Source organism: Pantherophis guttatus, chromosome 1 (assembly GCF_059756535.1).
Source record: "Pantherophis guttatus breed Tessera chromosome 1, ASM5975653v1, whole genome shotgun sequence".
Classification (NCBI taxonomy): domain Eukaryota; kingdom Metazoa; phylum Chordata; class Lepidosauria; order Squamata; family Colubridae; genus Pantherophis; species Pantherophis guttatus.
Window position 1 is genome coordinate 187,003,830 of NC_142063.1, and position 13,202 is coordinate 187,017,031.

The 13,202-nt window shown below is 34.6% G+C and overlaps 1 protein-coding gene across 5 annotated transcripts in view; it reads right to left on the reverse strand.

Moving 5' to 3' along the window:
• The window catches only part of ITSN2 (intersectin 2), a 72,834-nt gene that overhangs the window by 27,758 nt on the left and 31,874 nt on the right, over positions 1–13,202 (reverse strand). For 2 of the 5 annotated variants that reach the window (XM_087882223.1, XM_087882224.1), the window contains 10 exons: positions 7,999–8,135; positions 7,156–7,604; positions 6,494–6,615; positions 6,130–6,308; positions 5,458–5,599; positions 4,279–4,484; positions 3,500–3,558; positions 2,046–2,212; positions 1,454–1,696; positions 463–559 (listed from right to left, as the gene is read on the reverse strand). In XM_087882223.1, coding sequence (XP_087738349.1) covers positions 463–559; positions 1,454–1,696; positions 2,046–2,212; positions 3,500–3,558; positions 4,279–4,484; positions 5,458–5,599; positions 6,130–6,308; positions 6,494–6,615; positions 7,156–7,604; positions 7,999–8,135 — 1,801 coding nt within the window. Of the gene's footprint in view, positions 1–462; positions 560–1,453; positions 1,697–2,045; positions 2,213–3,499; positions 3,559–4,278; positions 4,485–5,457; positions 5,600–6,129; positions 6,309–6,493; positions 6,616–7,155; positions 7,605–7,998; positions 8,136–12,874; positions 12,956–13,202 lie in introns of all 5 variants that reach the window. The other 3 variants (XM_034426826.3, XM_087882222.1, XM_034426828.3) reach the window with 3 other exon arrangements.

A 13,202-nucleotide genomic window follows, 5' to 3' on the forward strand; every position in this document is an offset into this window, starting at 1 on the left:
ACAAAGCCCAAAGCTTTATAAAATTCAAATATTTTGACTATAATGCATAAACAAGTATGCATTATATGATTTTGTTGTTACTCTACATATCAATGATTTTATGTAAAATCTGAAGAGAAACACACACATATTGGGAAGGGAAGTCTAAGAAATCAAAGAAATAATTAAATTAACACAATAAATAACTACATTGAGTATCAAGAACAAAATATAACCACAAACAAAAGAATAAAAATGAAAATAATACCGTTATATGGCTACCACCTAAAACTATGAGAATCTGTAGTTCATTGAATATATCAAAATTGTGTGGATTCCCACATGAATTTAAGTCATAAACTATAGGTTACAAATTACAACGGATGAAGTCACACAGTATGCTAAGATAAAAAAAACAACACTTTGGTTTTACCATAAAGTATGAACTCGGCCACCAATCAGAAACAAGCTTTAATTGCTCACCTGGATGAACAGCTGGCGTACTCTTTTCATTGCTGGGACCCAACAGTTTCACATGAGTAGCAGGAAACCATCCTTTTTGTCTTTTTTTCCCTCTTGCCTAAAAAACACAATTGGCAATCCAAAATCTAATGTCCTTTTACTTGCACACTTTTACCTCTGCTCAGATTGGCAGAGAGTCAGTATCTCATGTTTTCTTGCTCTGCCCTCTGTACGAACCACAGTCTCAGATTTAATACCTTCATTATTAATACATTTTGGGACAGCTGGATTAAGAAAATGTGCTCTATTTCTACTTGTGAATTCATAAGGAGGAAGAATGCAACATTCCTCTCAACAGCAGATGATGCAAGAGGGATACAGATCTAGTTTTTGGTAGATAAGTGCTTGATATGTCTACTTGCTTATTCCTTCTTATTTTCAATTAAATTTAACTACCGTATTTTTTGGAGTATGATGCTCTGGACTATAAGACACACCTACTTTTTTTGGTGAGGAAAACAAGAAAAAGAAATCTGCCTTTGCCTCTGAGCAATTTTACCTCGTTACAGCAAATAGCCTGCTTTACTTTCATTTTCGTTTTCAGCATAGCTTGATTAGCACAAGAAAGCTGAAAGAAGCTGTTTCTTCTTGCTATAAGGAGGTAAACTGCTGCGAGGCAGAGGCCAAAGGGTGGGGGCCAGTGGGTGGGCGGGGCTACATTCGGTGTATAAGACGCATCTAAATTATCACCCCCTTTTAGGGGGGAAAAAGGTGCATCTTATACTCTGAAAAATACGATACTATATATTGCTTTTGATTTCAATAATCAATTAATCAAGCAACCAACCAACCAACCAATGAGGTCTCCTTTTTTCATAGATTTTTTTCTTTTTGAAATAAATGCAGTTTTGCTCAAAATATTTTTTTTAGCAACAAGTATTTTTACAGACATAATTTGCTCATCTAGATAAGAAACATCATATCCAGTCAGAGGAACCTCCTGTTCTGTTACCTGTAGTTCTCCCTGCCACCATCCACTAGAATTTTTCTTCAAAATTAGAATCAGCTGTCCAGGAGCAAGACTCAGCTGTTCCGTTCCTGATGCAGTGTAGGCTGTTGTAACTTGAGCAATTTCTAAAGAGAAATATGTATCAGTGTAAAATGAATGATTATAATATATAAGAACACAAAAATACCAGTAATACTCACCAGGTTTTTTATTTAATGTTCCTGTTTTGCCAGCTGTAGGAGAAATCTACAAGAAAGAACAAACAATTGGGAGCCTAAGTTTAATTTCATCTCTCCCCGTTTTATTCCAAGCCAAGTACCCATTTTTGAAGCATAACACAACCTAGAAAATCTAAAATCAATCCTTTCTGCAACAAATTCTGCCTCCTCCCATCATCCCTGCCTTTTATTCCCTGGCCACAAGTGCCATCAGAATGGGCAATATTTATTCTCTGAGTCAAAGCTGAATTATTTCCTATTACATTTCCTTGGGCTTGTACCAGTATCCCTGCAACAGTCTCAGTTTTCATCTTGAATTCCTGCATCTCTAACTGGAAAAAAAAAATCCTAAAAGGAGAACACTTTGGAAATCTTACATCATGATCCTTTGGTTTGACATAGTTTGAAGGAAAGATTCCACTTCTATCACCAATTCTTCCAGTCCACCATTCCCCATCTTTCTGACTCACTATTATTTCTTCACCTTCAGTGAAAGTTAAATCACCAAGCTCAGAACTTGAATAAGGATATAGTGCTATATATTCTGAAAAGGTAGAGAAAAATTCAGTCATGTAGTAAAGCTGTATATGACTAAAGATTGTAAAACAGTTATTCATATAATCCTTTCTACTTCAAAATCCTTAACTAATGCTTAGGTAACATCAGGCAACAAAAGAAATTATAGATATCTTTTTTAATGACAGAAAAATTCAAAGTCAAAATGTAATGCTGCAATAGTTTAATCACACATGAACATATTCCTCTCACATTCAGACATCTTACACCATTCATTGGCAGTGTGTAGTGTCCTTTCATGTATCTGGGTCTAGCATGGCAGACAATGGCTTAGGACCTGGGTACTTACGAGATCGCCTTCTGCCACCGATAGCCTCCCACCGGCCAATACGCTCCCACAGAGAGGGACTCCTCAGGGTGCCGTCAGCCAAACTATGTCGACTGGCGACCCCTAGGGGGACAGCCTTCTCTGTGGGGGTACCTGCCCTCTGGAATGAACTGCCCCCAGAGATACGTAAGATCCCCGACCTACATACCTTTCGCTGTGCCCTTAAAACTTTACTGTTTCAACAGGCTAGGCTGGCTTAAAATAACGAATTTTAATGGGTGTTTTAGTTTTTAGTTTTTTAGTTTTTAATATAAGGGCCAAATTGTTTAATATGTTTTAAACTGTTTTTAAATTTTATGGAGATATGTTGTTTTATTGTGGCTGTGCACCGCCTTGAGTCCCTCGGGAGAAGGGCGGTATAAAAATTTAAATAATAATAATAAATAAGTAAATTACAAATATGATGCTATCTACTGTGATTTATAGTGTAGCTTACTAACGGAGGGAAAGATATAAACATACCCTCATCACACAGATATACACTGCACATTTTGGTATTTGCAAGTATAGCATCGCTTTTGCAAAGCAAATTTATTCTTCACTTAAGTTAATGCTGGTTTGCAGATGAGAGTTTGAATGCTGTGCTTAGGTTAACTGCTCCGAATCCAGCATGCTGATTTCTTATCATGTGTCACAATTTAACCTGCATTTAACCATTTTAATGACATTATTTTATTAAGTATTCAGAGGAAAAGTACACTCTTCAGGTAAAATATATGGAGACCAGAATAAAAGGCTTTTCTTTCTTTATTATTACAAATATTTATCTCAGAACATTTATAGTATTGGACAAATAAACACGTTAGTGTTCTAGCATGGATGTCTGAAACACTGTGCAGTACTATGCATGTTCTTTATTCCTTGAGACACATACACTCATTCAAAAACTTAAGAATCAGAGTGCTTAAATGCAAGTCTTACTCTCACCTGAAACACAAGTTGATGTGGAAGGATTCTTATTTATAACTGCATAAACAGCTTCTGGTCTGCAGAAGAAATAATTAAGTTAGTTATTTTTCCATATTCAATTATTCAAACTCAGAGACGCTTGAAAATACTGGAAAGTATCAATTCATCAAATCATGCTGGATATGATGAGATAGAGCCTCATCTCTTTCTCTTCCCATATAGCCCTCCCCATCCTACCCTTGAGGTGGATTCAAAGTGAAGTATGTGTTTCACATTAGCCATACTTTGGTGTTAATATTAATTCTGATTTGTTAAAAGAAGCCATCATTGGAATCCATGGTTTAAAGTTGGGTGATTTCCTACAAACCCATCAGCAGAAGGCATTAATAAGAACACAAATGTAAGAAAGGAAGGGAAATGAGAATTCTAAGTTCTGTGTGAAGATGGTATTTGTTAAGGTAAAACCACTGATCTGGTAAAAGGTTTCTTCCAAATATATTTCTCAATTTCAAACTTCATTTTAAAAATTCTGAATTTATCCAAAAATTTGGGAATATAATGTATGAACAGTTAAAAAGAGAATAAAAATGATCTGTGCAACTGTTCTTAATTCTAAAACTAATATTCAAAGCTAGCAAAGTTTAAAGACAGACGTGTTAAAAAATCATCTGTGGGGAAACAGCGATTGTCAATATGAATCCCTCCAAATCTCAACCAATGTCTTCTATTCATCTTCTACACAAACCACATGTATTTTGCCAATATTTCAATTCAAATATTCTGACAGCCTTACTTACTCCTCTTTTTGGCATCCATTTCCAGGCAAAATCTTCACATAAGATTTGGGAAACCACCCTCTTCCTTTACCAGCTTCTCCATACCACCAATTTTCTTGCTGCTCCAGCACAGTAATTATGTCATTTCTTGAAAAGTTTAAGTGATTATCTTTTTTTGCAGTCCAAGAGCAAAGTGCTTGTGCTTTTATATTTTCTACTACTTGTCCCTGTGAAAGGTAGGTAGTATGTTAATATCAGCCATGCAAGTTTTAAAGACACAAAATATATACTAAAATATGTTCACTCCAAAAACATACAAATGATAATTTAAAACATAGCAGCTCTACTTTGGAAGAAGCTAAGCATATTTGGAATATACTGCAATTGATTTGGGGTAGTGTAGAAAGAAATGAATAACTCCACCACATAAATAGGAATACTTATATCTACCACCATCTTTTAAATTACCTATTAAAATAGATTAAAGGTGTCTTTTAAGGATAATTGTTAACTACAAGAGCTGAAGAAACTTCTTGGATGAGAAATGAAATGTCTTAAAAGAAAAACAAGAAAGTCCAGTTCCCTCTTGGAAAAGCACTTTTGGGACAACAATGATCTGGATGACTGAAAATCTCCCTACACATTTGCCCATAAATAAGTTTTTTTTTTAAAAAAAAATCTATTGCCTTGCCTACGAATTCCAACTGAATTATGGAACATTTTCAATAAAATAGAATAAAGCAGGACAAGGTCTGGTAAACTATCTTGAAAATGTATGTGGTAGACAGGGTAACCATTCATAAACCAACAATTAGCCAATTATGCAGGTTACCACTATGTATTTCTTGTATATAATGTAATATTATATTATATGAAAGAGAATACAGAGTACTTTTCATAGAATATACATTTTTCTAAATGAATGCTACAGATTAGACGGGTACAGCAATATATTTTATTTATTTACATATTTATGTATTTCATATGTAGATTATTCATTTCCAAAAACTTTGGGCCGTTAATAACAGCATCATAAAATAAAATGAGCTCCCCAAAGAAAAGTCAATCCCAAATATACATTTAATAACAAAATCAAAAATATAAAATAGCAAAAGTACAAAACCTATGTGCTTTGGTGTCCTTGGCATATTGATGCTCCCAACCCTGTGCCAACAGTTCCATTCTGTACCAAGAACATACCTGTCCATGGATGGGAGAAACAGATCCTGGGGAAACAGTGCGAGTAAAGGCAGACTTTTGCTGCCATGAGCTAGCATTTAAATTTGCAAAAGATACATTTTGGTACTCTGCTTCATCTGCTGGTTTACTGGGTGAATGTACTCTGCAAGATCAAAACATATACATAAGGGAATTACTTTCAATAAAACCCAATAGATGAAATCATCATAGCAAACTAACCAAATAACATTTAAGATCTTCCAGAAAGGACATATTAGGGATGTCTTTATAATTCATAGCTTCTGCAATTGTTAAGGAATCCTTACTGTGCAGAAAGAGAGAAATTCTTGAAATCAACTTGGAAACCTTTTGCATGCAGATGGATCCTCCAATTACAGCTATCATTTTTAATTCAAGAAGCACATAATATCAAAACACAGTACAAATACTTTTACATTTTAAAACTGGAACAGAGATCAGCTGCTCTCACATTATGTCAAATTAAAAATTTGTGATGTTGGTGCATTCACTGTGAAATAGTTTTATTGAAATATTTGAATTATATTAATGGTTATTTTTTAATTTCAGCTGGTATTGCCTATTTGTGTGTTTATGTGTGTGTGTGTGTGTGTTGGGTTATTATTCTTAGACCGCCGGTCACTATATAAATTGAATACATAAATTTATATTTACTCTAGAGGAACTGAAGTAGCTGCTACAGTGACTGTAGGAGGAAGTAAGGCTTTCTTGGGACGTAAAACAGCTTTTTCATTTTCAGGCATTTTCTCTACATAATTGCATGGAAACCAGCCAAAATGTCCTTGAAAACTTCCATATAACCAGCCAGGTTCTCCTTCAGTTTTCTCAGCAACCTGGAAAGGAAAAAGGAAAGAAAAAAAAAATCAAATGTAATGTTAATATTTTTTTTACTTGTTTACAAATATGTTTTAATTCTGCTACATGTCAGTTGGTGCATTTTGTAAAGAAAAAAAAAAACAAAATTATTTGGGATTAAGTAAACTAATTATTTATTTAGTATTCAGAAATGATAATTTACCTCAATAATATCTCCGGAATGGAAGCTTATCTCATCTTGATTCCTGGCTTCAAATGGGTATAAAGCTCTATAATTCACAAAGCCCACTGATGTCTTAGAATCAGCAGTACTAACCGCATGGCCTGAAGAGTCAAGGAGAAACTATTAATTTATTGCTAGTTCCTGACAAATGCTTTTTCAAAAGTCTATTTCTAGGAAGGTCGGGATTTCTGCAAGCACACAACCTTATCCTCTTGTTTAAATCTTGGGAAGAGCCAAATACACAGGAATCATTACTACTGAAAAATTGCCATCCCTTTAAGCTCCTATTTCCTCACCAATCAGGAACAGCAAGAGATTGTAGATAGCTATCAGAGGTCATGGTAGATCCTATTTACATATATGTGCATAACAAAAGCCTTTCCATTAATACGCAGGAACCTTCTTGTGCGGTAACTACCACTGTTCCATAGAAGTCCCCTGTCCTCAGTAGATTTCAAAGCAAAGAGAAGGGGAAATCAGCAAAAAACAACATCTGCTATCTGACTGGAGCATCCATGAGAGGGTCCCTTCTGGGGACAGTCCTATCTCAAGAGTGGAAGCCATCTCAGGATCTTAAATGTTGTTTCAAACTACAGAATAATCCAAACTAAACCACTCACATCTAAAAAAAGAATAGTTACCTTCATTTTTCAGGGCAGACTTAAGATTTCCCTTTGTTTGTTTAAGAACATTTACATTTTTCTCATTTAAGTGAGAAACAATTTTCTCAGAATCTTGCAAATTAAAAATATCTTTTCTTTTCTTCCCTTCTTCAAATCGTTTAAGTTTCTCCTCAGCTTCTTTTGCAATTTTCTCCTGTCTTTTTTTTTCTTCTGCCTTTTGTTTCTGCCTTTGCTGCTCAGTCTCTCTTAGAATTCCTACTTGTTTATTTTGTCTTTCCTCTTCAAATTTCTCCTCTGCTGGTTTTTGTTTCTGGATCTCCCTCTCTCGTGCAATGGCCTCCTCAGCTCTTTGTTTTTCCTCATGGATCTTTTCCTGCATTCGATCTTCTTTCAGACGCTTTTTTCTTTCTTCTTCTTCCTTCCTGATGGTTTCTTGCCACAAGTTCTCCTTTTCCTGTTTTGCTTTTCTTTTGAAAGATAGAAAAGAAACAAACATAATTATTCTGATATTAGTATTGGAAAGCAAGAATGAATAGCAAACATCTTGATGTGAACCTTATACCAGCTTTCTTTTCATTGCCTTCTGAAGGTTTTAGGTTCACCTGTTTGATGCAGTCTTGGTTATAGCTATATTAATGTGTATTATTCACTGAAATGCAGTATTTTGATGCAGAATGTTAGAAATAAACTTAAGCCTGATTTTAATTTTGTCACACCAATGTAATCAGTAAAGAGTGGTAAATGCTAGCATGCATAAGGATTCTCAAAATGCAGTTTCTGCATTTATTGTTGCCTATTAATCGGAAACAAAGAATAAAATGAAGGGGCTAGAGGAAAAATTAGTAATACTTTAAACATTACCGTGAAGTCTCATCTTCTATTCTTTTTTTCAAAGCAAGTTCAGTTCTTTTTCTTTCCAGTTCTTGAATTTTTTCATGTTTGATTTTGTGGAGCTGCTCAAGCGCTTTCTGCTGTGTGCAGTAAGTTTCTCTTAGTTCCTATTAAAAAAGCACAAAATTAAATAAGCAAAAAAGCAAGCAGAATTTAGATAAATGATTCCATTTAATACCTACCTGATATGATACCACAGATACCTGCCAACACTTTGAAGATGTATGATTCTATTCTAACCCTTAAACTGTGAGATGATTTTCAATTGCTGAGACATGAATATTTTGTTATTTCTCTACTAAATTACTTCAGAACTTATTTGAAAAGGGTCACCAAAAAATCTTCAAAAATGTTAAATAACAAACAGCAATATGAAGAGGAGAAAAACAATGTAATTGTTCATTAACAATTAAAAATGTAAACAATGTAAAACAAGGTGTTAGTTATGACCTATACTGCCCTATATGGCATGGGGCCAGGCTACCTACGGAACTGGCTTCATCCTATTACATCAGCCTATCCCACCTGGTCAGGCTGGGAAGGTATGTTGCAGTCTCCTTCCGGGTCTAGGAAGAGAGCCTTCTCTGATATTACCCCCACTCTATGGAGGTGAGGCAGGCCCCCATTCTCTGGCCTTCTGAAAAGGAGTTAAAACATGGCTCTGCAGGCTTGTGTGGGGAGCCCAGAGGAGCAGGCAGTCATGGTGTTTGTTAGTGCCCTCTCTTTGCCTTTATCAACCAATTTTCAAAATTTTAATTATTCCATTTTAATTTTTATATACTGTTATCATGTTTTATTGTACACTTCGAGTCCATCTTTGAGAGAGATGGGTGGTTCAGAAATGTGAAATATAAATAAATAAATAATCTAAAATCTATGAACACAACTAAGATGAACAATGCTTCAAGACTACATAAGGATCTACTTAATTTGGGCAGAAATGGTAATTGGGATATTTATATTTGCATGTTTACTTTATCATTTTACTACATGTTTATTGGTGCAGGAATTGGAGAATTATTATTTTTATTCAATAATGTTCCCCAAAGACTAATACATTGACCTTAATTATTAAGGTCAACATGCACATCTTGTGGATAACACACAGATCGTTGTGAGGATGCTTAGCATCACCTTTACAGTTTTTACCCTGCAATATACATGTAATTCATGACATTTACATATGTAAGCTTTATAAGATTGCACCAATTGCCAAAACCTCAAGATGTTAAGGCCTTTCCTACATTTTTGAGAACATTAAATTGTATCAGCAGACATAGAATTGATGTTTCATTTCCAATCTCATACAATGAAGGGGCTATGGATGACTGTATAACAGAGTTATTGATGTTCTGAGTTATTTCCAATATCACAAACATAATACACAGTCTCTGAACAGAAACCAGTAGCTGAACTGTTCATATCTATTTCCCACTACATTTCTGACCTGTCATCACATTCTTCAATGAACTTTTCAAATGGTTCTTTTTCAGTCCCTCACTTTTCTCTAGTAATTATTGAAGAAAAAAAAATAAACGTTTTCATACTTGGGTTACATGCTTTGCTGAAATTAGTTCATCTTCAAATCAGGCTTGCTTTAGTTATGTAACATGTTTCACACTCAGCCCCATTAAGTAGACCAGATCAAGAAATTGTCCCTAGTTGTCTATTCATGGATCTTGCATATCTTGGTCCAAGTCATTTACTTTACTCGCTACATTCATTAACAACATGCATTTTGTTGGGTGTATTTCTCATCCCATTTTTTTTACTGATTCAACAAGAGCACTATTAATTCTACTTATATTTATGTAGTTTTCCATATGGTGATGGGAAATTTTCCAAACAAAGTTTCCCCATCAACAAAGAGTGAAAAAAAAACTTTAATAACTACTGCATCTACATATTCTTCACAATTTCCATAAATTGTAAACTATAGCACTATAGGTAGTTGGGGATGGAATCACTGGAAGGAATCATAAAAACTGTGATGTGAAACACCAATGTGTAGAAAGCTCCTCAAAGATTCTCAAGACCTTTTGGTATCTTACGTCTTGTCTGAATAATGAGAGATGCTTTGTAAACAATCATATTTAATTCAGTGTTAGAAGGCTGCATGCCAATTACAGCATTGGGTGGAATGTTTCTGCCAGTTCTGGCCAAGTCTCTTTCTTGCAATTACCCTTTATACTGACATAACAATGCCATTGTTAATTGAGTACAGAACATTAGACTGTGCTAGTACACATCAGCCATATGATTATCAAGTAACTTTATTATACTATTAGACATTATCAGCAAATGTCAAACTAATTGTTAAACGATCAAGATAAATTACAAAATCTGAGAGTTACTCGGGTATAGTGGCTAAGATGCTAGACTAGAAACTAAGACATTGGAGGGAGTTCCAGTCTTTCCTTAAGCACAGAAACTGGCTGAATGACTTTGAGCCAGTATCTGTCTCTCAACCCAATCTATCTGACTGGGTGGTTATGAGGAAAACAGGGAGAAGACACATTATGAATGTCACTTTGAATTGTACAAAATAAAAACAATCTTGTATTTATCCCTTGCTCTTACTTTCATTCCATTGCTTTATGTTTTCAAATGGAAGGCTTTACATCCAAATCAAGTGCCAGGCCAAGTCTTCAAAAATTGTGCTTGCACATACACAGAAGAATATACATATACAGCATGTACCTACCTGCCTTTCTCCATCATACATGTAGGAAAAGATAGATTGCTTTCCACCTTCCAAAACTGCTTTGTTGCAGAAACAGTGGAAATTCTAAGATCCCCCTTGTTTCAAAAATGTCTCTTTTTATATTACCAATGGCAGAAGAAAAATGGTCCTGTGTGGCTTAATACAGCCTGGCAAAATTCCCATCCCATTCTAAATAAGTGCACCTCAGGCAGGACACCCTTTCCACAATGCTATAGGCTAGCACAATCCTATCTTATTCTTGTTACATGGAGTTGTCATTCTGAGTCTTCTGGATGTATTTGGATACTAAATAGACAGATAGTATATTCTTTCACATGCCCAAAGACCGGTGATGTTTCTTAAGGATCTTGCATCCAAACTAGATAACATCATCAATGCTAGTGAAGCACTGAAGCACTAGTACTGATGATGTTACCTAGTTTGGGTAATGAAACATCAGAAAGTACCAAAAACCTGCAGCCACAAAATTTTAAAACAAACTGGAATTAAAATGACAGGAAACAAATCCTGTGATGGAAGCAAATGCCAACTCTATCCACACATTATATTGATAATATGAGGAATTCATATATTTGTTCATTTTCTTATATAAGCTATTTATCAGAAATACTACTGCAACATTCCAAAAATAATCAGCTGACCAGTTACTCTGTGAATAGATACAAAGTATGAATATTGGTATTTCTCAGGATACTCTGTGACTGTCCTCAGAGGGATTATTTGTGAACGAATGATTACATAAAGACCAGTTTCATAATGAAAAATGAAAGTCAGAATTCACAAAGTTCAACTGGATAATCTATGATTTTAAGTAGATACCTAAGGTTTTTTTTGTAAAAAGCATTTATTAACATAAAAAAGTTGCACAGCTAATGACAATTATCAACATCACTGTCTGTTTGTCCTGCATTTCAATTCTCCTTGACTTCTTTATTTTTTTTCAGAATAATATTCAGTGCATGTGTTGAAGCAATGATTTATAAAATCTCATACCACACAATTGTTTTGCTACAAAAGACCAACACTGCTATATTTCCATGTCAACAGCTCTGGAAATGCTTTCTTCTCTTTGATCTAAGGGGAAACTGGAAAAAGATGAAGGCAATATATGGCAGCCTGTATGCAAGTTATCAGAGCAATTGTCACATTGTGATAGTGAAAAGCCAAACGAAGATGATCCTATATGTAGCATGTTCAGCTATATATAGCTAAACGTTGTGGTGGAATGGAACTTGGATCCAAAGAGGTAATCAAATGGGTTTCTGAAAATAGTCTAAAGATGTAATCCATGAGGGAACAAAGATCTTAAAATTTTTATTCTGCAAAATATAAAACTTGCCTTAGTGATAGTCTACTTGGCAGTTGGTTTGTTATAAAAAGCCAAACACATGGGAGAACAAGTCAATATGTAATGGGCTTTGTAATTTCACAAGGTTTTTCTCCCAGGAATATATAGTCTTGAGATTTTATGATCTGAATCCAACTTCCTCTGATTTTATAACTACCGGTATCTAAAATGAAAGTAGCAGGCCATTTTCTTCAAGTGTAACTTCAGAACTCAGCCAGTTTATTATTTTTTCTGTCAATGTTCTTGAGGCAAAATCAAGCATATATATTTATCAGTGGATTTTAGTTGGTCTGGGGAGAAGCAGAGATTGTTTTTCACAAAGTGTTTTTTTTTTCTTTTTACTTATTCTAGAAATTCTGGCCTTACACTTTTCCTTTGTTATGCATATAATAGACAAGTATTTTTCTATGGTCAAAATAGAAAAAATAATAACAATCTTGATTACAGACAGGACTTTGTTTCAGATAAACTAATGAGGTAATGAGTAGTAATCCATCCACCAAACACTATGTGAGTTTTAAGGATTTTACTTAAAAGCAGCGACCTGAGGATTATTCCTACCCTTTCCCATAATTGAAAGTATTTAGTTAGTGGGCAGAGTTTAAAAACAAGCAGAAGGCAAATAAAATCTCTTCCTGCAATAGAGCATCAAATTATTGCATAGGAAAATATTTTAAGTGCTGTAGAAATGCAAATTATTTTTAACACACACACACACACACAAAACATGGAAATTATTAGAAGCAAAAAAAGGCCAAAGATTAGAAAATAACCTTAAGTAAGAGGAAGAGGTTGTTGAGACAGCTTAGCAGATACAAAAGGCACTGAAGAATAGAAGCATCCATAGTCTCACACTGTAAGATAAGGCAGATAAAAAGCAGTTAAACTTTTCATTGGGATTGTTGCGAAGGTGGAGAATTTAAGGGTTATGACAAGGAATTGGAATAATTAATCTAGCAATCAAAATTCTGATTCAACTCTCATCATATCTACCCATATATTATGTGGAGGGGTGAATGAGAGTGAGAGAGACAGAGTTTTCTATAGCCAAAATTAGTAATATTAATGGTTCACAAATAAGATCAGCAATAAACTCTTGTC